General features: G+C 39.9%; 1 protein-coding gene and 1 long non-coding RNA gene across 2 annotated transcripts in view; one reads left to right on the forward strand and one right to left on the reverse strand.

Moving 5' to 3' along the window:
• LOC121884366 overlaps positions 1 to 25,986 on the reverse strand; it is a 40,602-nt gene that overhangs the window by 1,409 nt on the left and 13,207 nt on the right. The gene's annotated exons all lie outside the window — the stretch shown is intronic.
• Positions 1,134 to 15,402, forward strand: gng13b (guanine nucleotide binding protein (G protein), gamma 13b). The gene is made up of 3 exons (XM_042393141.1): positions 1,134 to 1,552; positions 12,163 to 12,289; positions 14,496 to 15,402. Exons 2-3 carry the CDS (start codon positions 12,192 to 12,194, stop codon positions 14,599 to 14,601), a joined length of 204 nt encoding a protein of 67 aa, XP_042249075.1. The 5' UTR covers positions 1,134 to 1,552; positions 12,163 to 12,191; the 3' UTR covers positions 14,602 to 15,402.

The following is a 25,986-nucleotide window of genomic DNA, read 5'->3' on the forward strand; positions in this document are numbered from 1 at the left end:
TACCTTGATTAAATTACGGATTTCTCTGGGTTTGGAAATTGTTGGAAACATTTGGGATAATGTAAGTACACAACTCAGCAAAATATATTACATAGGTATAGTTGTTTTTAGACATTTTAATACAGAATAGCTACATATTATAATTTTAAGTATTTGTACTATTTTGACTGCCACTTCAACTGCAACTTCATCTATTTAAGCAATTCAGCAATTTCAAATGCTTCAACTGGGAATTTTCAGCTGCGAGCATGTGTACAGTTTCTTTAGGAAATTTAGCCTTTTAATGTTACATTTGTGTTTCTATCGAGTTTTCTGTTCATGTGTTCATGTTAAATCAAACAAAACAGCACCCATTCTTCCATGCATGTTGTTTAATCAAGCGTTTTCCCTCTCAATAGGACACCTGAACATATGAATAAGAATGACCTTTGCGCTGCTGGACTGATATGAAGTGTGCATGTGTTCGCATTGAGATTTCCATTAAAAATGTAAGTCATTATGCATCATGCGGACTGACAGAGTAATATATGTAAAGTATGAAATTAGAGTTAGGAGTAATTAAAATGTTATACAAACTACTACATCACAAATATACAATCACAGAATCAACAATTAATACACAACATGTGCTGTATAATCAAACAAGCTCCAGTTCTTATTCTGTTCTCTGCCCAAATGCAGTTTTTCTCATATGCGACATTTAACAAACCCAAATATGTTTTCCCCCTCTCAGTGGGAAACTAAATCTGCCTTTGCAGATGCAGCTATAAGTGGCCATATTAGGGCAAAAATCCAGTCTGGCAATGGGGGCAAAAAAGGGTTTAAACACCCGCGCACACGCGCGCGCACACACACACGCACACACACACACACACACACACAGTGCAGACAGTTTGAAGTCTTTCCTTCCTTGACTGTGATACCTGCTTAAACACCCTCTTTCCCCCCGCCTCGCCTGGTCAACTCTGAACACATCCTCAGGGACTGACACACAAACTCTCTCCCCCTTCACTCTCTCTCTCTCTCTCTCTCTCTCTCTCTCTCTCTCTCTCTCTCTCTCTCTCTCTCTCTCTCTCTCTCTCTCTCTTTCTCTCTCTCAAACACGCGCGCACGCGCACGGACGCTCATATAGGAGGATCCCAGCAGAGGAGCTGAGAGTGAACGGCAGAGCGCGCACCGGACCAGCTCGTTAAGTTGTCCTCTTCCTGTCTGTCTCCCTCATTCTCTTGCAGCCCCAGCAGCACAGATAAACCGGACTACCGGGCTACTGACAAAGAAGAGAGTCCCCCAGCACTCCAGACAGCCTCAGACTGATCGTCACCGGCTGTTTTACTCCGGAGACTGCGGATTTTATCCTTGATCTTCTCCGTGGAGCGGATACCGAGCTAAACTAAGTCTTTGGACATTAAATCCGCTCCTTTTTTTCTAAGCTTTTTCGCTGGGAAATAAAACCCCCTATCCGTGTGCCGGTCCACCTGTCTTCTCTGCCTGTGGTTCAACTGCACCGGTCAGACTCGGAAAGAGCAACAGCCTACACCGGCGCATCAGTGAGGTAAGAGATGTGACTGTCTCTGTTAGCCACATTATACCATTATGGTCTGCTGTGGCCATTCACTGTGCCCGTTGTGCCAACACTGTGGGGTCTTTATTGGGGTTTTACAGGCCCTTCTGTAGCATAAAATATACACAAGATGGGCATCAAAGTAGCCCAAAAATGAGTTTCAAGTGGTCATTTACAAAAGAACTAAAGACTGCACATGCATGTCATCAGTGACAAGGGAACACTGTGTTTATTTCAGAAAGTGCAAACAATATGGTTGATTTCATACTTTGTGCTGTCCGCCTCCAGCCCCCCAACACACACACACACACACCTTTGTACTGGGACATATGGATCCCACGAATGTTACATAAAACTTACATTTCTCCTCGGCACTTCCTCCTCCTCCATCTCTCTCTCTGTCTCTCTGGCCTCAGCCGACCTGGTTTTGAGGATAGATGATGCCTGTCTTATACCTCAGCCTTGGAATGTCTCCTTTTTACCCCACAGGGGCCACACACACACACACACACACACATTAGAGCACTCTGACCGGTTCCTTACAATGAGCAAACAGTGGGACTGGTATATAACAATTGACCTGTGTGTGTTCTGACACAAACATCCATTCCCTCCAGCCCAGCTCAGGCCTATTGATCGGACCCGATCGACTGGACATTTCCCCATGCGGGCAGGGCTGCTGGTGTGATATCAGCTGGACTGGTCCCAGTCGCTTCACACAGCAGCAGAGCTCATTGAAGTGCCGAACAGATCGCCTGGTTGTAAAAGCTCAAACATCGTCTGTCAGCTTCTGGCATTTATTATCGTCAGCAGCGTCTCCTCCTCAGTTAAACGGCAAAGAGCCTCTTCTTTCTTAGTCTGCACTCTCAGCTGGCCAGAGGAGCTCTGCCTGTTCCTTTCTATTTTTAGTCTCTATTTACAATGCAGTAGCTATAGAGGCTGTTTCTGTTTTCTCTGCCTTCATCTGTCTCTCTGGCCTCTCATCTCTCCTCCTCTCTTATTTTCTTGTTTTTGTCTTTACCTCTTTCACTCACTTTTTCATGTCCCTTTCACCTTTTGGTTTCCCAGTTTATCCTTCAAGCGGCTTCCTCGCTGCCATCATCATTAAAGTCAGATAGAGCGATTCGACACATTAAACATTGGTGGCAGCTCACCTCACGCTGCCACCTGCTCCACCGACATGCACACATACAGTACATTACTGTGTGAGGCTGGGAAGACAGCGGAGGAGACAGGGGGTAGAGGTTAATCTTTGGATGCTTTTGACCCAAATCACCATGCGACCTACATACTCTCCCCTAAAACAACCACCCTACATTCCCCTCGACACACCCACCCAAATAAATCTTTAAAAAGCACCACACACACACACACACGCACAAATACACCACAGCCTTTTGGATGCCGAGCCACACTTTTGACTGAAAAAGAAATTTCTGAGCACTGGTGAGTTATTAATTACTTGTGACAAAACACACCGAGCTACCGGACTCAGCCTAATTGCATTCACATTGAGAGGAGAAAGAAAAGGTTGATTAGAAGTTCTCAAAAAAATCATTTTTAATAAAGAAAATGTAATTAACTTGTTCTTCATCTTTTATAATACTTGAGCATTATCTTGAAGCAAACCTGACCCCCCTTCATGACAAAGTGTCCCAGTTTAGAATTACAGCTCCATATCCGCTGCAGTAACCACTGCATACGCACCGAAACCTCAACCAAACACCACATACCGCTGCGCTGAACTCTCAACCAACATTTATTACACGATACTGAGGTCCTTATTTACCCGTGACTGCTATGGTTTGAAGGTAATAACAAAGCAAATTTAAATAATTTAATCATCATGATATTAATTATAGTATAAATACTGAAAAAATGAGACCACTGTCATGAAGGCTGGCAGCCTCTACTGCCAGTAATAGCTGTAATAATTTGTTTTTGGCTGTAAGTCAGATTTTATGGTGAATTTGCTGGTAAGCACAGGGTGCTGTTGTTACAGTCAAAATGGAGATGTAGCCTTGTTTAAAGGGTATGCAGAACACAAACAAGCTGACTAGATGTTTATTTCTTCTGTGATTTATCAGCCCAGTTAAATAAAACAACATCATCATGTAGAGCAGATGAAGAACATTCAAGCTTTTAACTTTTTAGGCATGCTAGCGGTGTGGCTCTATGGATGGCATTGTTGGTTGGTCCACCACTTTGGTCAAATGGCAATATCTCAACAACTATTGGATGGATTGCCATGACACTTGGTAAAGACGTTCATGTCCCCTTCAGGATGAATTGTACTAACTACCGGTGATGCCTTGACTTTTTCGTCTAGTGCCATTGTTACAAGTTACAAGACTGCGCACATAAAAATTTCAGAGAAGGAGTTAACTATGACTCCCAAGGTACATCTCAGCAAGATACAGCCAATTGTTATAGTATTCTGGGCCGTCTGCCATGCCAAAAACATGAACAAAACGTTACATTCAGAATCAAAGTTGAAATAATTGAAACTGGTGGTCATAATATAAACCTCTAGGATTGTTACATTATCTGGCAGAATCCTGAGCTTCTACGTTCAGTAATATTGAGATCATTGAAAGAAATATTTGAAGTAGAATACAGAATGGAACAAGCAGCCCTTCCCACTTCGAAACTCTGTTGTCTCTGCTGTACTTAACAAATGTTAGCATGCTAACATGCTGAATTAATATGGTGAACATGGTCAACATCATACCTGCTAAACATCAGCATGTCACCATTGTGAGCGTGACAGCATCTATCTCAAAGCACCACTGGGCTACAAGTACAAAGTACATGTGAACAGTGGGCAGTCCAATTCTCTCACTTGGGATAGTAACTCGTTTCCAACACGAAGAGGGCAATCAAATGTTTGCTGATAGAGTACCACAGCCTTGGACTTGGAGGTGCTGACTCTCATCTCAACCACTTAACACTTGACTGCAAAACACCTCGTACATGCAGGAGGTCACTGTTCAATGAAGCCAGCAGAACTTCGGTACATCATCAGCAAAAAACACTTAACACCGTGTGAATTAACTGACATTAACATTAAAAGTACAGTCAGTTTGCAGTGTATTTCCACTGTGTATCTTTGTTATATCTACACGTGTCTGAAGAGCACAAACTTGGTGTGTTCACTCAAAAGTGAGCAGGGTACACCTTGTGCACATCCTCTCCACATCCTGTGTGAACAAGGGACAAAGCTTTTAGAGTTTCTTCTAATGGCACATGGTAGAATGCCAGTGGAAAAAATACCTCCGATATGTTCATCCTCTTCAGAACAGTGAGAAAAGGTCCTGCATGTGACAGTAAGCAGACGGGGGTTTATGGGATTGGTTTATAGTGATTCTATCAGGGGATAAGAATAAATTTGTCGGCGATTTATTGGTCTTTTACTACAGGAGCACTTTTCAAAATGACTGCTGGTTTAGGTGGAATGTGTTATTTTAAGTGGTTTTATCAATAACAACCATAACGTGTCTAACTCCTGGCTGAGCAACAAAGAGAGAGAGAGAGAGAGAGAGAGAGAGAGAGAGAGAGAGAGAGAGAGAGAGAGAGAGAGATTTCTAATGTGTGGAGTAATGGATTAAGTATTTGAAATTTGGGGAATTGGACAGGGAGTGCTTAGTGAGGAGGCATGTGGAAGACAGCAGGAGACAGAAGGAAAACAGATATCAGAGAGCAATGAAAGGGAGAAAGTGAGAATGCAGCAGAGGGAAACCTGCCTGCTTCAACTAATCTTTTTGATTTAACTGCACAGTGTAACACAACAGTAAACCACAGAAACCAGAACAAATATAATGGCATAAATGGCATATTACTAGCATACAGAATATTGGTCGAATGTTTACCTATCTGGGTGTATAAGTCTTAAAGTTTGATCGGATTAGTAGTGGAGATAAAAGAAGGCATTCAGTGTGTACATGGGTGGCTATTCAACAAATGACAGGCACAGTAATTTGAGAAGGAGAGGGAGACAGGAAAATGGAAAAGGTAAATATGAAATATAATGGATAGAGGCAGGTGGATAGATGAGAAAAAAGAGGGAGAACTATGATTAAAAACATCCGTTTGAATGTTTTCATACCTATAAGCTACATAAGTCTAATATCTAATATTGTAATTACAGAAATAACAGAAATATCATTATCAATCAGTTAATAATGTCAAATAAGTTGAAGTTTTATGGTGTTCTTGTTGGCTTCTTGGCTCTTATGGAATTTTATATTTTGATTTACATCTGAATTTCTATTACAAGAATACACATGTCTTCATAAGAGACGGATCCTTTCGTCAGCTTACACCTTGACACTCAAAATCACCCCTTTTCCCATTGAAGTATAGTAAGAATTGGAAAGTGTGCACCAAGATGATGGACCATTCATTTTCATGAAAGTTACTCACTGAGCACATAAGTGAAAAGCTTCTGACCATGAATGTGTTGGGCACATAGAGCACACATGACTTTCATTTAAATTTGCTACAAATACGTTTTGAAGGGAACATAATGCCAACTTAATGAAGCAAAGTTCATTAATATATCTGTTAAGTTGCAAAATGTTGATATGAAACATACTGGAGAACGTGCGTGGGGCTGCATACACAGTTTGTGCACACACCTATGTGTCATGTGCTTAAGTGAAGAAATCATGATTCGACAGATAAAAGTGTCCATATGGACTTAAATGTTATACCAAGATGGAACAAAAAGATGAAAAATAAAGGTTGTGACAAATGAGAGTGTTGATTTTGTAAGCCTGGGACGATCTCCTGATTCAACATTATCACAATACTTGGATGCCGATTCAGAATCGATTCTCTCAATTCAAAACCGATTCTCGATTGAATGAATAGAAAAGAGGCCACTATTTTCAGTCTCTTGCTCCAGTACACTATGTGCCAAACCATTGACTGGTGTCCTTAGTCCACTGAAATACAATATGAAACAGGACTGGCAGATAAGATAAATGGTCCAGAGCCTTTTTATTTTAAAAAGTAAACTGCATTAATTAAGAAATTAATTCATCTGAAAACATCTTACAGTCTCCTCCCTGTATGAGAATAACAAAATGAGAGGAAGGCGGAGTGCTCCACTGTGTTGTTATTATTGTCACGTCTCCAGCAGTGGAGAGCAGCCTCTCTGCTGCACCATTAGCTCTGGGAAAGCCATCGTTGTCCAAGATGCTGTCCAAGGGTTTTTGAGGTGAAACAGACTGAGCACTGGGTTATTTTCTTCACCTCAGAGCTGGTTCAAGTTTTTTAATGCTGCAGGGTGCGTTGGTCAGCCGATGTCGATTGTTACTGCTGGGGTTTGCTGCTCCACTCCGCTAACGTGAAGATGAACTATAAGATAACTCAAGCGTGTGTGCGCTGTAGAGGCTGCGCTGCCCTCCCAGTTGAGTTCTGCCTTTTTTGTTCCATCAACATCACATTCTGGAGTTTTTAACAAAGGCAACCGCCAGTAATACAAAGGCGGCCCACCTTTGAGTTAGATAGGCAGGGAAAATCCTGAAACGACCTCAAAACTGGCATCCCTCTTTCAGGAAGATAGTGACCGAGATGGCAACAGAGAAAGTGAAACACAAAGCGAGGATGAGACAATGAATTAGTAGAGGAAAAATGAAGAAGACAGCAGACAAACAGACACCGGCAGAGAAGAATTGAGAGGACAGAGAAGAAGAGAGGGAGATGGATAGAGCAGACAAACAAAAGTGAAAGTGGAAAAGAGGGAGCGAGGGAAAACAGGGATGAAGGAAATGGTGAGTGATAGAGTTAGAAAGAGGAAAGAATCCAATCCTCCTGTCGTCTCTTGAGAACGCTGCTGAAACCTGATCTCAGACAGGAACTGGCCATCGCTCTGCCTCTCTCTATCTCTAATATTGGTAAGACACACACACGTTGTCATTTAATATTGCACCTGGTGTTTTCCTCAAACTCACACATATACACACACCCCACTAACTCATTAGTTTCTTTTTGTCTTTCTCACAGTCAGTCTCAGTCCTGCCTTTATCATGCTACGTTCTATTCTCGTATCTCCTCTCGGGATAAATTCAAGTAATAGTTGTCATATGGGACCAAGATGTTCAAATAAAAAACATTAAAGTAGTTGAAATCAGCCAGTTTCAGCAGGGGGTTTCTGATTTTTGGAGTTTCAGTGCAGCAGATGAAGGCTTTTAGACGTTCAGCCAGATGATTGATTTGTCCTTCTCCAACGCTCTAAATATCCATTTTGAGGAGGGAAAAATCATTAACTCCCAGTTATCACTCAGTGTTACTGAAATATTGATGATCTATGTAAAAAAATTATTGTTCATTACTCACAAAGGCAGTATTAGTAGCATGATTTTTCTATGTGATACTTCTTGTCATTTTGTCTATTTGTGTCATGTTTTCCAAATAGTGTGTTACACCATTTCACACTGGGGACATTTTTGGCATATTCGCTTCTTTTGCCAAGATCAATACCACTCTCATATCTGTACGGTCAATAGAAAGCGTCAAACAGCGAACAGCTAACAGTCAGATAACATTTTAATCAGTGAGCTTTAGATGCTGGTAGGCGGATTTTGTTTACTTCCAACAGAGCCAGACTAGCTGTGTTAATGCTAAGCTAAGCTAACCAGCTTTCCCAAAATGTCAAACTAGTCATTTAACAGACAATATTTACACTGTATACTGGTATTGAACATTACTTCCTGATGTGTGATTTAGTTAGGATATATAGAATAAAAGAATGTATGTTTTAAACAAATTATTCTTTTATGGTATATTTTTTCAGTTTTTAAAAACACCCAACCACCATTCTAACTACAGTATTTTTCAAATAAACATAGACATTTAGAGCTTAAGAGCCATTAAAATGAAAAATGTAGTATTGTTAAGGCTTTCATATTTCATTAGCATCCGGACCAAGCTGTGAAGTAGTTGTTGCATCCAGAGCTTCTATTTTCTGCCTCAATGCCCCCTCACTCACTAAACTCTCATAAAGGACAATTACATAATATCAAGTATTATTTAATGTCCCTTAAAAATACCATTGTTGTTTCTATGTTGAAGCACCTCAATAAGATCAATTCTGAGTGCAGACCAGACAAGCACTCGGCTCATCCGAATCCTCAAATGACTCACACAGGCACGCACAAACACACACACACACACACACACACACACAGACACACACATATACACATAAAAGCTCACAAACTCAAGTACACACACAAGAGGGGAAGAGTATTATTGAGAGAGTATGGTGGACACAGAGCGTGGGTGGGGAGTGAGAGGGAGAGAGAGAGAGGGAGGGAGGAACAGACAAAGAAAAAGACGCAGCGGAAGAGAATGAAGATTCCTGTAGAGAGTTGACCACATGTTTGGCTTTCTTGGCCTCAGTATCCGGAGATACAAATGCAACTCAAATTATTTAGTTCTAAATATCTGATTGTCTTACAGAGATATAGGTACAAACTGTGCATGGCCTGTGCAATACATTTCACAGAAGCCCTTCCTTTCACTTTAACCCTTCACAACCAAATACGTATGTGTGCCTCAGTGGGTTACGTAAAGTCCTGAATATACTGTTTTTTTAAAGGAATAGTTAAAAATTTTGGAAATTGTTCTTCATCACTTTCTTTTTGAGAGTGACATGAGAAGATAGACACCACTCTCATGTCTGAGCGTTAAGGAGCTAGTCAGAATCAGGAGGTCAGGTGTTTAGCCTAGCTTAGCATAAAGATTAAAAACACAAGGAAAAAGCTAACCTGTCCAAAGTTTTAAAAAATTGCATACCAACACGTCTAAAGCTTATTAATTTACACAATATGTTTATTTTTTTAATGTGCACACGAAAATGTAAAAACAACAACTGATTTTTGCTTGGAGATACTAGTATGTGTATTTTTTCAATTTGGACAACGCCACGCTAGCTGTTACCCCCTGCCTCCAGTCCACGTTCAGACTCATACTCTGTACTTAACTCTCATATGAGAGAGATATTGCTCTTCTTGGTTCACTCATGGAAAGAAAGTGAAGAATTTTTTAAAATGTTTATTTAATGTGACAAATGTTTCTGAGATTTTGAGAAACATTTTCTATGGCTCAGTCCCCTTGACTGCTAACCTGAACACCATAGTACATTTACAGAAAAGTGGTGTCATGCTGTTACACCTTGCATTAAAATGCATTTTTGGGTGATCAGATTGCAATCAGATAGTGCTTGACCACATGAAAGTAGAGGTATAAATGCACTCAAGACGTGTTGAGGATAGATTGTGATCCGATCGGCAAACCACCTCCAGAGGTGGTCAGGGGCGCATTGTGACCACATGGAACGCAAGTGTAAATGCAACTGTGTTGTCAATCCACATGCGACAACTATATATATATATATATATATATATATATATATATATATATATATGTATATCGGTGCATATCAGACAACATATACGCTGATACTGATATATCTGTGATAGGCCAATAAAATCGGCTGACTGATATATTGGTCAGTGTCTAGTAGCAGCCATTAGCCAGTTAGCGAGCTAAGCTACTAGCACGAAAGCAGTAGGAAAGCTATGGATATTCAAGGCACTTGTGGATGGCGTCAAGACGAGATGAAGTGTCTGCTAACAATTTGGTCTGACAAAAGTATACAAGTGAAACTTGGCAATTCTTATTGCAGGCGAGCCATTTATGAAGCAATGGCTAAGCAAATGGTGAAGAATGGCTACAAGTGGTCCTGGTTGTAGTGTCACTGAAAAATTAAACACATGAAACTGGCATACAGAAAAGCCATGGACAAGAAACAAGAAAAGTGGCAGTGGCAGGGTAACTTGTCCCTTTTTAAATCAAATGGATGCAGTGCTGGGTGATCGACCCACGTTTTCCCTGGTGAAGGGGATGAGGAGGATGTGACGTTTGGTTGTTTGAGCTGGACAAAGCGATCAGATCTCAGTGTGGACACTGGAGACACATATTAATACCAGGTGTAAATGTATGCAGGTTAAATCATATCTAGATACAATCTGGATACGAGACACATTTTAATGCAAGGTGCGAAGGGACTCTTTGACCTGGTTACATGTGTCTTTCTCCTTCTTGCCCAAGGTTGAAATGTAGGCCTACTAGACGGCTGCACTGATTAGCTCATTTATCTGTACGTCATGATTTTAGTTTCTGTAACTATTAGTCCTACAATACTGCATTAATTAACAAAGTATAACCTTAAATTTAGCATTAACCAAAGTAATTTCAATCACTCAGACCATTATATACAGATAGACCTATATGTTACATATTAAGATGATATATTACATGATATGATATATGATAGTTAAATGCGTTTTCCATTTTTCTCATATAAAACTCCATCTTCAACTTCAATTACAGTTAATACCTCATGACATGATAAAATGCACTCATGCGGACGAAATGGATATGACCTGTTTAAGTGCATATTACTGATGCATTAATCTCTAAAGGTTGTGTAAAGGGGTACGAATCATATTACGCAGGATGTGTGGTTCAGATTTTGTAGTAGTTTTAGGAACTTAGTACTTAGTTACATTTGGAGGAAAAATCTAAACTTGAGAAGATCCGAGAAGTGCTGAAGAAAGGAGTATGGTATTTCCCAAATATGATAAAAGGTATCAAGCTGCTTAAAAGCATTTACTCTAATAGAAAACTTAAACATTTTGCACAGGAGTAACTATATTAGCTTGTGTCATCTCCCGCCCTGTAAGACTATTCCTGTCATCTGTAAATGAGGTATGTCTCCTTCACCCCTTACCTCACTGACGACCCTACTGTAAATAACAAGGGTCTGTCGCTTGAAACAGGATGATTAAGGTTGTTTGTCCAAATCCTGGCCGTGATATCATGGTGAAATTCTGAATTCGCTTCATTGCTTTATCTGCATGTGTCGTAGCAACAAATAGCATATTCCTCCTTTCTCTTGTAAAACTACCCTGAACATGCAGTATTAAAGGTTCATCTCTGCCTCCAAAAACCACCACATATGATGAAGGTGAGGGTTAAGGGCAAAGGGGGTTGTTCTTTTTTCCCTCTTTTTGGGTATAGTGGCACAACATTTTGTCCTCTTCCTCCCTACAGGTATTAAAAACTCTACTCTAACCTGCTGTCATGAATCTTGGTTTGAATATAGGAAACTACAGGTGGCAATGCACTAGCAATGAACCAAATTTGCATCAATTTGATTTGCTCTTGAACTGCAGTTGTGCTAGTTGCAAAGGTAATCAAATTAAATAGCTTTAGGGCTTTTGTTGAACTGAACTTGTCTTTTTAGCAGAAACATGCAGCCCAAAGGACACAAAAGAGCGCAAATGATTGTATCCAGTAGTGCTAAGTGGGTCTGCCAGTTTTGGCAGCACTTGTTTGTACTCGCAGAATTTAACAGCCCCCATTCTTCCTTCCTGTAGGTGGAATCGCTAAGCAGCAGTTATAAATCAGATGTATCTCTTGGTGTACTTACTGCTGCAGGGCACAGTTGTATTGAGTGTGTCTGCCTGCAATTGAACAGCAGTGTGCGCTGTATAAATATAACTCTGGCTTCCTCTCGCTATGTACAGGTAGAAAAGCCCTACATCAAGCTGCAGTCATGGATGAGATGGACCTGCCCCAGATGAAGAAGGAGGTGGAGAGCCTCAAGTACCAGCTGGCCTTCAAAAGAGAGAAGTCCTCCAAAACAGTTACTGAGTGAGTAGTTAGTCCACAATAGCTCTACAAACATCTGCATAGTTCAGGCACCAAAAAAACAATGATAAGTAGCTCTGAGGTCAATAACAAAGTAACTTTTTAGCTATGCTAGCAGCGTGGCTCAAGGGATGTTGAACTGTCTGTCCACTGCTTTGGTCCAGATTGAAATATCTCAAAAAGTACTGGAGTGATTGCCATTAAGTTTTATACAGACATTCATGGTCCTGAGAGGATGAACCCTTCTTTGGTGATCCCCCGACTTTTCTTCTACCTGGACATTGAGGTTGACATTTTTGGTTTTGAGTAAAATGTCTGCACAACTATTAGAGTGACTGTCATGAAATCTGGTATGACATTTATGTCCCCTTCAAAATAAACTATAATAACTTTGGTGATCCTCTGACTTTTCATCAAGCGCCGTAATTAGGTCAGACTTTGAATTTGTCCAATATTTGGTTTATGACCATATGTGCAAAACTAATGACATTCCCATCAGCCTCAGCCTCATGCAGATGAACTTCCCATACTTTGTAAATAGCCTTAATCAGCATCAGCATAAGGAGTTTGAACAGTAGGGTTAACAGCACGAGTCATTCCACCACAATGATAAAACAGTCACTACTGATATAACTTCACAAACTAACGCAGCCTTGATGGCTATTGTCACAGCTACAGCACAGATCTAAGCTTTAAGCAAAGCTGCAGCTGTCATTAAGCACCACTCACTGTCTGCCTCTCTGGCTCTGACTGCAGTGTCAGTAGATTCAGAGCCAATTAAGACAACTAAACTCTCAACACTTGATCTGAGGCTGCTGTTTTTCATGCACAGTACAAAAGTACTCAGCGTCAGTGTTTTGAAACCCTGCTTAAATCTCTTGTGACCAGAAGAACTACTAAAGAAAATAAGAGAAGCAGTCATTGAAAGAGTGAATTTTCTTATTGAAGTACTGTTACTTGGATGTGGACTATGGATAACTAACTGAATATAGGGAATAGTTTGACATTTTGAGAAATGTGCTTATTTGCTTGCTTGCAGAGAGTGAGATGTGTAGATTGATACCACTGTCATGGCTGTACTGTAAATATGAAGCCAACGCCAGCAGCTGGTTAGCATAGCTTAGCATAAAGACTGAGGGGGAACAGCTAGCCTGACTCTGTGCAAAGGTAACAAAATCTGTTTACCACCACCTCTAAAGCTCAGTTTACACATTATATCTAATTTCATTAATCTGTACAAAACCCAAAGTGTAAAAATGACACGTTCTAGTTTGATTGGGGGCTATATGCTGGACTATTTCTTGGCTCTGTAGTTTGCCTGGCAACCTCATAGTGATGACAAGACTGCAGGACTAGTGGTAGCTTCATATTTACTGTATAGACATGAGAGGGGTATCCTCTCATCTTACTTACCCCCCCAAAGTATCTAACTATTTTTTTAATGCTGAAATTAGACAATAAAGTGCACAACGTAAAACCAGATCAAAGATAAAAATCACTGATGTATATTGTGAATGACTACTTTCCAGTATTAAAGGACGAGTGTGTAGGATTTAGTGGGATCTAGTGGTGAGGTTGCAGACTAAACCAACTGAACCCCCCCGGCTTCCCCCTCTAAGCGTGCAGGAAATTCTACCGCGAAACTAACGTAAAATGCACAAAAGGTCCTCTCTAGAGCCAGTATTTGGTTTGTCCATTCTGGGCCACTGTAGAAACATGGCGGTGCAACATGGCAGCCTCTGTGGAAGAGGAACCACTCCTATGTATATAAAGGGCTCATTCTAATGTAACGAAAACACAACAATTCTTATTTTCAGGTGATTATACACTAATGAAAACATACTTATGAATGTTATATTCCATTTCTGCCAATATTTCTGCCAATAGGTACCCCTAAATCTTACACACTGGTCCTTTAACACTTATGTAGAGCCAATGACATTTGTTCTCTTTAATGGATGTGATAATGTGATTTCAGCTGTAGTAAAGTACTCTACTGTCTTCAAAAAGGACTTAAGTAAAATGAACTTTTCTCCAAAAGTACATAAAAAGCTGCAGTTGCAGAAGGTAATGACATTAGTTACTTCTACTCTTGGGTTGCTCCCTCTCTTTCTTGCCTTGTATGGAAATGAGGAAAAGTGGATAGAGGATGGATTGTGGTAATAAACTTCCTCTGGAATTTGAAAAATGTCTCTGTCTCTCCGCAAAGTTTGGTGAAGTGGATAGAGGACGGCGTCCCTGAGGATCCCTTCCTAAACCCGGAGCTGATGAAGAACAACCCGTGGGTGGAGAAAGGAAAGTGCATCCTTCTCTAGAAGAAGCCGTCCACCCTGCCAAAACCTTCCAATTTTAAGCGTGCTGACCAACACACACCTACAGAACACACCCTGAACCTGACCCCCCCCACCTGCCCGTCGAGGCCATGGCAGGACAGCGCCTCCTAACCTCTCACCTTGAATGTACAACAGCTGATATCCCCAACCTCCCCTGAACACACACATCCCCAGCAAGGGCACATAAACACACACTGACAGACACACACTCTCACACTGACACTCCTAACGTTGGGTTTTTCCCAGACTGCCACACTTTCACTGCAAGTTTATTCCTGCCACGTCAATGCATCATTACTATGATATGACGACGATGATCAATACTCCTACTATATGTCTCTATATGGATATATGACAATATATGACGACTTATATGATGGATATATGATGGATATATGACAACTTATTTATGCAGCTGCCAGTCACTAGCTTTCTCTCTGTTCTTACAATTGACTTCTCTACTCTTCATTGTTAGCATAGTTTTTTTTTCCTTCCGCTTCTGATGAGCTGATGAGCTCTAGTAAACTAAACTGTAGAGTCACATTCTCACTGCCAGAATGACTGCAGATCTGCTGGCTTAGTTTTGTTTCATGGTGAAATATTAACCACTTCCTCCTACAAAATGATCACTATCATAAAACAAACCTGAAAGTTAATAGATTGCTTAAGTCTGTGGTTCACATAATAGTGACATTAAAGCTGTTAATATCTCAGTAAAACTGAATAAACTACCTATAAAAACCTGTAATAATCTGTAATTAAATGGAGATACTTTACATCTTACATTGGCTCACAGACTATGGCTTTAATGTTTTACAACTCCCCCTTACAAGACACGAAGGAGCTACATGTAAAGATCATTTAGACTACATGACTGTAATGTATTCAGTGTTTCCACTAGGTTGACAACTGGGTGGTGGCAGTGGTGGCCTCGGGGAGTGGGGGGCCCAGGCCTGTACAGCTATAGGGGAAACATTGGTATTATATAACTTTATGATCATCTCTTCATGTGTTTTTTCTTGTTTTGAGTAAAGCAAGACGCTTAGTCCTTATCGTCAACCTTTTCAAATCAATTTTTGTCCGCATTCAAGGCATTTCCTGTCCAACATGGGGCCACTTGTAATACATTATGAGCCTAAGCTGCAAGCTGCATGCTTATAAAAGCATGAATTATTCTTCTAAGTCGATGATGGTGCATTTACAAATTATAAACATTTTTACTGTCAACTAATGACTCATATATACATAAGTGTATATACATGTTAACCACCAACTTAACTGACAAATTATGCATTAATTAAAGCATACCGTCACCTTAAGAGAATGCCTGAAACAGTCATGAGACATCTCACTGGACTAAATTTGCTGTAAGTAGTTTCGACCAAACAACCAAAGCCTTTCCACCACAGAAACAACATGCATTAATGAAGAAAGGTTTACCATGACAGCAACAACTTTCACAGCAGTTGTCCCAGTGTGACTCCTACAGTTTTCATATGTAATTTTTATTTTACACTATTCGTAAAGCATGGTTATCACATTTACATTACAAAGATTTGAGAGATTTGCAACCAGTGTTGTTGTGCCTCAGTGTCATTGGGTGAGAGAGTGTCATAGCAGCTCTGTTTGTTGTTGTCAGAGCAGAATGAGGCTCTGGGTCTCTGGAGGGGTCTGAGTTTACTGCTCCTTCTCCTCCTTAGCGACATCCCCTGAGGACAACGCACAAACATATACATGCGCTAAACATGCAAACCAACACTGTCTAGCAAAGCTGCCCTCTCTTCACACATGTACAGACGGACCCCTTTAACTTATTAACTTATTGATCAATACTTGGTTTATTTATTTATTTATTTATTGATGAGACCTTTTTCGCGACGAGTGCTGCCACTTTAGGCCACTTTTGTTTTTTGTCTCCTACGTCTGCACTCCCTCTCCCTCATACCCCAACTTGAGAGAAAAAAACAGAAAATGACCACATTAAAAAAAAAAAAAAAAGTAAAAAACTACACCTTGCAAGATCACCATCTACTACTGCCTTGTACACAGTTTCCTTAAAAACAAGAATGTAAATATGTGGCATGAGGTTTGAACATCACCGCTGACCTCTGAACTGACCTGTGTGTGTGTGTGTGTGTGTGTGCACGTGCATGCGACTGTGTATATGTGTGCATAAATTTGGACATTAGGCTCCCATGTGGGTGGTTTCGCACACATACGTACATGTACACACATGCAGCTGCATCACACACACACACATACACATGTACACAGAGGCAGGCCTGATGCCGAGCAGATCAACAAAACACACACACACAAACACACACACACACACACTGCTTAGTGAGAATGTGTATGAGGGGAGGAGGGCAAGGATGTGGGATTCTCTAAATGACTTGGGACAGGAGAGCCTCACATCATCTCAGTACTGTAATGAGTCTCATTATGTACATTTTCTTCCAGATAACCCAGTTCCCCAAAGGCTACTCTGTAATTGGATGACTTTGGTCCTATAAAGTTACTGCAAATATTTAATTTAAAGTATATGGTCCATGATGTGCTAGTAAATTGTTTATGTTATGCATGTATCTTAAGAATTGCACTTCTTACTTCCTGTAAAACATGTCTGAAAGGCAAAGATTCAATCATACTGACATGAGTCACATTTTTTAAAATGCTGCTGGGAAACATGTTACTCTGGAACAAAAAAACAACGCCTAATTGTATGACTATACCTGAAGCAAGGCCGGTGAATTTAGGATGAAGCCATTTTAGAAGTCCTATGAGAGGCATGTTGAAGCACCACTGCGATTGTGCATTTCCTTGTTTTTTTGTTATTTTGTTTTATTTTATTTTATTAGCTTAGGTGTTGAAAGCTTTGTGTCAAAGTATAGCTTAGCTGTTAGACTTGCAACATTCAAGGGTAGTTTCATGATAAATGCATGAATGGGGACTTTTAAAGTGGCTTCCGGTGTACGAGGAGCTGAAGTTTTGAGCTTCACGTTTGTAGCTTTTCCAGTGTTAGGCTCCCCCCTCCCCCAAGTGCTTTCAATTACCATCTTACATTTTTAAGTTTATTCCCTCACCTGACATGGTTTAAAGCTTTCTCAGCACCCCTGGAAAAGCAACAAATGCTGTCTGCTCACAGCAACTGAAAACGAATGCTCCAAAAGTATGTGAGAGGATTCCTGAGTCTGCCTGTCCCTGGTTTGTTTTTTTCTGTCTGGCTACTGTAACTTTACTTGTTTGGTTTGTTTTTATATAATCTGAACGTGCGTACGTATGTATGTTATTACTATTATAATGACAGCATAAAATCGTGTCTAAATATCTAGCAACATATTCCTTGTGAGAGTGCTTTGGAAAACCTATTATGCATCAGATCAAGTCCTAGTGTAAAGATGACAATGAGCAATAAATTAAAGATCATTTTTTATTGAATGTTTTACAAAAACATTTATCTTACTGAATAAAGTAGAAGATTTTTAGACAACTTGGTTGTATTTGTTGTATTTTTTATGTGTTTTGTGTGTATCTCTGTAAGCACATCAAATATACTGTATTTTCAGCTGCAAATTCACAATAAGAATGACCTGGTTCCAGATTCAAAACTGTCTGGTGTTGTGCTCATTGGCAACTGTTTCCCTGTTTGGAAAACAAATGAGCCAATCAGAGCTGGGGGTGGGTGGGATTAAGAATAGAGACGTCATCTTTAATTGCTGCAGCCAGCAAAAAATAGCTACATCAATGAAAAAATGACCACAAAAATGAACGCAATGGTGCCGGTTGTTAAGTCGACAGTTATGTGGAGCGGACCAGGTGGACCCAAATGCAGGATACTGCAGGCTGAGCAAGGCTGAAGAATAACTTCTCTATTTTAGGCTTGTGTAGGCAAAAACAAAGCTGGCAGATCAGAGCGAAACAGAAGCAGAGCAGAGAAAAACTGAACAAAGGATCCAACAAAACTGAACTAAAAACCAGGACTTCAATACAAACTAAACTGACGAGGGGATGAGGTGCAGGTGGGAGAGGAGAACAAGAAAGGAACTGAAGGGAAACGCAGAGCAAACAGAAAACCAAAAAAACCCAGAAAACACAATATGCACAAACCATCCCAGAACTCACATGAACACAACTTAAAGTGCACAAGTCACAACGAGCACACACAGCAAAATAAACTTCAGCATATATTGCTGTTGACAAAAATATGAATAAATCAGTCTGTCAAGCAGAGTGGCTGCATATTAAGGCTGCATGTCACAACATAAATTGAACACAAAGACAGCTGCAGCTCTGAATAACATAACCGGTGTTTCAGTTCACTTTAGCACTTAGTTCCTACGAGAGTCAGTGCAGCAAGCAACAGTATCTCAAGTGGTCCTTGAATATAATCTGCAACCTCTCTTATCTGTCCTTCTTCCCACTCAGTCCACTCTTAAACAGGCAGAAAAGCCTGAGGGCATCTGGTGGACTGGTGGAGAGACATAGAGCCGTCATCATGAAAAAACATTAACACAGCTTCCATTACCGAAAGGAGGATGAATGTCACGTCCTACTGATTGGCCAGGGCTAAACAAAACAAAATAACCCAAATAACAACCCCCCCCAACAACAAATATGAACATGACACAGATTGAATAATGAAGTGGAAGAAAATGGAAATTCAGTCTCTTTATCGGGGTATAACAAGAGACAAAGAAGGAGAAAGGGAATGGAGCACATACTGTAGCTTTAAGTTTTACAATAACAGCAGGCTACAGAGGCGGCTGGTTATAGTTGAGAGTTTTCTCCTTTGTAGACAAAAGCGCCTGGCTAAATACACTCTCAGACCCTTGCCAACAAAAGGCAATGAAAGGAACTTTTGTTATAATATAAATGTTGATATTCATCATTACATTACCATTTATGGTTGTGGAAAATCAGCTGGCTACCTAGCTTAACAGCTAACTAGCTATCATAACACGCTGTCACAAAATTGTTAATTTTTTCCCCAGCTAGTAGCAAGGATGCTAAGCTCTTTTTAATATAGCTGGGCTTCAGTCTGAAGACCTTTGGCTCTAACAATGAGGTTTTAGTTTAATTAATTCAGCTTTCTAGTGTAAAATTCTAGACTGTCACAAGATGCTTTTTTTTTAGCAAGCGTGCTAGCCTTCACATTTTTTTACATCTTGTCCTGCCCCTTCCCTTTTTCTGGGCTTTAGTCTGATATTCCTTAGCCTACAGCCATTTGACTCTGAACATAAGCTTTTAATTCAGTTACTTTAAGGTTTTCATCCTCCTTGAGCAACTCTGTCATCAATGTACAGTACCAGTCAAAAGTTTGGACACACTTTCTCATTCAAGTGACTGGGAAATTATGTCCAAACTTTTGACTGGTACTGTATGTTAGTGAAACTTTTAAAAATCTGCAAGATAAGACATAAAAAAATGATGAATGAGAAAAAGTGGAAGAGACTGAGAGGAAGATATGAGGTAGAGACTGAGCAGGTAGATGGTCATATAGACGGCTAAACTCAAGGGAAAGACAGAAATCTCTTCTTCTCCTTCCCCTTCACTGCTTCTTGTATCTCATGAATAATAGAAAACTGAAGATATAGGAGGGTTCTCTTTTTTTTTTTTTTATCCTGTCAGTGCCTCTTGGTCTCTCACTTTCTCTTCCCCTCTCTGTCTATGCCATAAATTTGCTGAGGTAACTAACATATATTCTTAGATTTGTATTATTCTTAGATCCATTATAATTTAAGTTTACTCGCTGATGTAATAAGAGCGCTCAGTTAGCTTTGAGTGAGTGTTTCTGTGCTTTAAATGATAATATAAACTGTGGCTTGTGATTTGTTTGGGGAGCATCAGAGCGTGAAACGGAGCCCCAATATCCATTGTTCATAAAACGATGCAGATAGCACCTTCAGGGCGACTGAGGATGACACCTCAACATTCATTTATTCCACAGACATTGGTATATTTATTTAATGTCCAATAGTTTGTTAGATATTCTTGTAAAAATAGGAAGAGAGGATGATGGGACAGCTGACTCTTGCTTAGGGTGTGTCTGTCTGCTTTTTATGGGTCAGCTCCCCTCAATCCCTTCGACACACACTGACACACACATGCACTCACTAATGCACTCAATCCCCCTCACCCTCGCTGCTAAATCCTCACCCCCATTGTCCCTTTCCCCCTGAAATCCTCAAACCATCAGCTTTTCTCCACACAGGCACACACACACCATTCTCCTCACTCTTTTTCCCCAGTCCGTCTGCAGTCAAGGCTAATGCACTGGTTAATGGCTGTCTAACCCCCAATTTCCTCTCAGATTACACTCTTACACACACAGGCATGCACACAAACATGCATACCAGTACATCTCCGCATACATGTGCACATTTACGCATAGACTTTAACACACACTGGTTAGTATGTGTTCATATACTTACAGACAAACACACATACATACACACAGATGCACATACACAAACACAAAACAGGCACTAATGGCCTGCCGGTCCTCAGCATGTACATTCACGAGTGGATTAGGATTAACAATCCTCCCGCCACACCACTACACTCACGCACGCACAAACACACACACACACACACACACACACACACACACACACAGTGTATACAAAGAGAACCAGAACCAATCTCTAATGCACATTCTGCTGGTGGTGATAATCTCTCTCTCTGTCTCTCTCTCAAAGACACACACACACACACACACACACACACAAACACACACACTTATCCACCACGTACACCAGGCCGACTGCTCTCTGTGCTGCTGAGGTCAGACCAGAAGCCATCTAATCTAAGAGCTTTAATCCACTCTTTCGGGGACCTTCTCTCTCTCTCCCCCCACTGTCTCATAAATTCACATCTCTGTGTTTAAACGGGGAGAGCGTTGACTAGCTGGTCTCAGACATGTAAAACCACCTTTAAACCTATTGAGATAGATACTGAGAGAAACAAGCCTGGAGGACCTTAGACAGAAAGCTGAAATGTCAACATTAAGGGTTCAGTATGCTTCAAACAACCAAATTAGTAAGTGTTGTTTTAATACTAAAGGCAAAAGTGTTAATACCTTTTCTGAACGGCCACAATTGAAGCAGGGCGAAGCTTGAAGTCATAGAGAAGGGTGAGAAACAATACATCTTACAAGTCACAGGTAATGGCGCACACTTTTGGACAGTCTCTCGCCAAAGGAATTCATGGTGTTGTACACATGAAAAGTGATCGAAGTAGTTGTGAGGAATGAAAAAAAGAAAACCTAAGAGAGAAGTTTAAACCGTGCTTACACTCTCATCACCATGCATCTGTCTAATCACTGCGTGATAGAAGACTGTCTGTCCATGCCGGACGCAGCTCCTAGGAGACTCTTGAGGGACCGCTATGACCTGCAAGGCAAAGGTCACATGACAGATCAAGACAACTACTTTTTGGTAGCCTTGCTTGTTTGTGTACTTGTACAGTATGATGGTAATTAGTAAGACTCTACAGCGAGGGGACAATGTTGTAAAACTTGTGAATCAGCCTTTATTCTTTTACTTGTGTTTAGTTTTGACAAAGCAAATCTCTGTCACTGTGATTTGAATGTAATCAATGCAAAAATTTTCATAGGTTAAAATGATGATTTCTATTATTTTAGAGATTTTTAAAACCACATTTAAGGATACCTTCAATATAAATTTCTTTACAATTTCTGTATAACAATTTTATTATCTCAGATTCTTTAATGAACTCGGTTCAGAATGTTTGTCTGGAGAAATATCAGGCAGGTTAATGATGAGGGCACAGACAACAAACATTATTTTAAATGATCAGTTACAGAGATGAATCCCCTCAGTATAAACAGTATTTATAGGCACCTTGATACCAAAACATAGCTTGGATTTGGATTTAATGTAGTTTTGTTTAAATCCTGGACAGAAATACATGGATATACTTTGTGTTTTGCCTGTTGAACAATGTCGTGCTAATGTGCGTATGTTAAAATGTGAACAATATTGTTTAATGTTATCTTAATGATATCTGTTCATTTGAGTGCACAAATTATTGAGACACCTGTCTCCATAAATGTATGCGTGCTGTCCCTGGTATTTAATTAAAGTAACAAACATCAATGACGCATGCACATTATGTATTACATTAGTACAAATATGTAACTATGTTTGTGTTATTTCTGTCACTCATACACTTCTGATATGTTGTGCGGCTTCAAATCATTCCTCAGATCAGAAACGAAAGGAATACTACAGTAATACTTACAGTATTACAAAATGACAATGGCATTGACAGTTTTGCCAGTAAAATGATCCATTTAATTACGTTTTTTTATTTTACTTTGATTTTTTCATAGCACACATAGGCAGCTTTGAAGGCAACCTAGTGTGTCACTGCTCTACAGAAGCGAGTCAGAGATATCTTGTTTGTTTTTTCTCTCCTACATGTGGACTATTTTGGGCATTCAAAAACATTCTGTCTCTCCTTCACTCTAACTCCCGTAACTCAAAATGTTTACTGTCTGTTTCTGTTTTAGGTTTCTCAAATGATATGACAAGAGATTGTCTCTCTCTTTCTGTCCCTCTGCTTGTCCCTGTGCCTGTTCCTGGAGATTACCGAGCTGATCCGCTGATCGGAGCAGTGGATTCCCCTGTGTTTAGGTTACCATCAACTCTCATTATCGCAGCAAGGGTTAATCCACCAGAGCTACAGCTCAGTCACTCACATAACACTCTGCTATATCCAGATGAAGCTGTCAAGAAACTCAAATGTTTTTACAAGTCTATGCCAACTCAGGCAGCTTTCAGTGGTACAATAAAGCAGCATGCAGCAATGAGTTACTGCTCGGCTTCTGAAAAGTATTTGACTTTTGCTCTCCTTTTCAGCTGCTATAAAGTGACAGTATTATAAAAGGCGATTCAATATTCAACTTTAGTTTTACAAAACAAGGCAATTTCAGTGTCTACCTGTGTGAAGAAAGGCAGGTCTGTGTAGGAAACATGCAGTTTGTGTGACTTCTGCTTTGCTTATCATCGCAATAGTCATGCTGTCTGGTGCAAATAGTTTTGCTTTAAAGAAATAGATCAACATTTTTGGAAACATGTTCTTTGGCTTTCTCGCTGAGAGTTAGATGAGAAGATTGATACCACTAGTTACAGCCAGCAGCAGGGTTAGCTTAATGTCATTTTTACATTCTTTACATTTTGGTAGCATGAAAGAAAATACAAAAATTTCCCACAATGTCCGACTATTCCTCGTATCTGTACCATCCTGACTTTCAAGGTAATTGGCATATTATATGTATTATATATGGGATTGTACAAGCCTGTATCCCAGAGAATCAAATGGAATGGTCGGTTATAAAGTGAACATTATTTGGATTGAATCATCTAAATTGTTATTACAATTATCTCAACGTCATTTAAATTTTTGCAACTAAAACGTTCTAAACATTCCTCTTAAGCTACATGTTACTACAGAGTGGAATTGGCTTCTTTTCAAAGGTTGGGTTGAAAACACAGGTGTAACTAATCACATTAATTAATTATGGCTCTTAGTCATTTAGGTGTGCCAGTGAGCTATGCCTTGTGCCATCTACCTACTTTATCTGCCTATCATACAAAGAAACTCTCTTTCTCTAATTCACCACCATTACTTTCATCCACACTGACATTTGTCTTTTGAAGTTCATTTTTGCAGGATACAAAGCAGTGAAAAAATACAAAAAATTCTTGTTAGCTAAATTAAAAATCATGAGAGAAAAATATCCAACATGGGTGGTTCAGATAATCACAGCTTAACAAGGACTCTGTAAATCCAACAGCCTCTTAGCAAGATGTACTGTATATAGCTCCATATTTAGATGCTGTCTGGTAAACTTAAATATCGTAATATTCTAAGCTCCATCAACACCACACCCATTAACCCAGCATTAATCCAAGCTCAGCGCTACAAGATCAATAATAACGCCGCAAACAACTGCCTCACTCTATTCACATAACCCAGCCAGATCATCTATGAGGTCAGGTCAACTGGGGGAGGAGCAGTACAGCACAATATACTAGCAGAACACTGAAATGACATGTGGTGTGTTGAGAAGAATATATACCATAGAAATATCACATCATGTACACAAAATAAACATGTTATAATGTATAATTACTTACAGAAATGATTAAATATGTGTTTTTATTGTGGATGAGCAAGTAAAAATGCTTATAGTGAGTATGTCTAACTTCATTAAACAGTTTAACCTATAGCTTCACAGCTATTTATGAATATACTGTGAGCATATTAATGCTAATCATCAGCATGTAGACTATAGTCTTTTTTTAAGAATGTGTCCAAATATTACTTGAACATCATTATAAAAGATTCAAACATCATTATTATGGTCAACTTTGTTGAATGCAGAAGGGGAGGAGGAGGAACGTGAGTTTTCACATTTCTAGCTGAATGTACAGTATGTCAATAGCATCTTCATTAAGAAAAGTATATTGCATGCTTCACGCATGCAGAGGCAGCAAAACAACACAGGAGCACAGGAAGGTGATCCCCTAAATATGTTAATAACATCTTCACATCTACTATTTATCTATTTTACATCTAACTTTCTAAACCTTATATTTATATTTAGCTGATGTTCGTATGCCAGTAGTGGAAGTATTCAGACCTTTAACCTCAGTAAAAGTAGCAATACTCCATTACAGGTATGACAGGATTATATATCATTATAATGAATTGTTATAACTTATGCATTAATGTGTAACTGGTATTTTACTGTTGTAGCAGGTTGAGGTGGAGCTAATGTTGTATACTTCATGCTCTGTATGGTATTTTATCTACAGATAGATTCTTTATTGTTCTTCAAGGCAATTTGTTGTCACAGTCTGTACATGAATACATAGATACATAAATACCGTACACATCCACAACATAAGTACATCAAAAGACATCCATAGGGGATACATCCACATTCATACACACATACATAGCACATATACATAAGTTACAGTCATCGGGGTATTTTGTTTAGCAATGCTATGGCAGAGGGGACAAAACTCCTGCCATAGCGGGCTCGTTTCCAGGCCAGGGATCTGTATCTGCAACCAGATGGAAGCAGTGTGAAGAATGGGTAGGGGGGGGTGCATGAGGTCATGTTCAATGTTGTGTGCTCTGCGTGTGATAGCTGGGAGAGGTTGGGGGTGGGGAGGCTAATAATTTTCGAGGCATTTTGTGTGATGCGCATGAGTTTGTTCCTATTGGAGTCAGTTGGCGAAGAAACGGGGGAGCAGTAGAGGAGAATGGGTTGAGTTATACTTTCATAGAGCAGCAGCAGAAGGTGGGAGGCAACAGAAAGTGCTCTGC

This window comes from Thunnus maccoyii, chromosome 18 (assembly GCF_910596095.1).
Source record: "Thunnus maccoyii chromosome 18, fThuMac1.1, whole genome shotgun sequence".
Classification (NCBI taxonomy): domain Eukaryota; kingdom Metazoa; phylum Chordata; class Actinopteri; order Scombriformes; family Scombridae; genus Thunnus; species Thunnus maccoyii.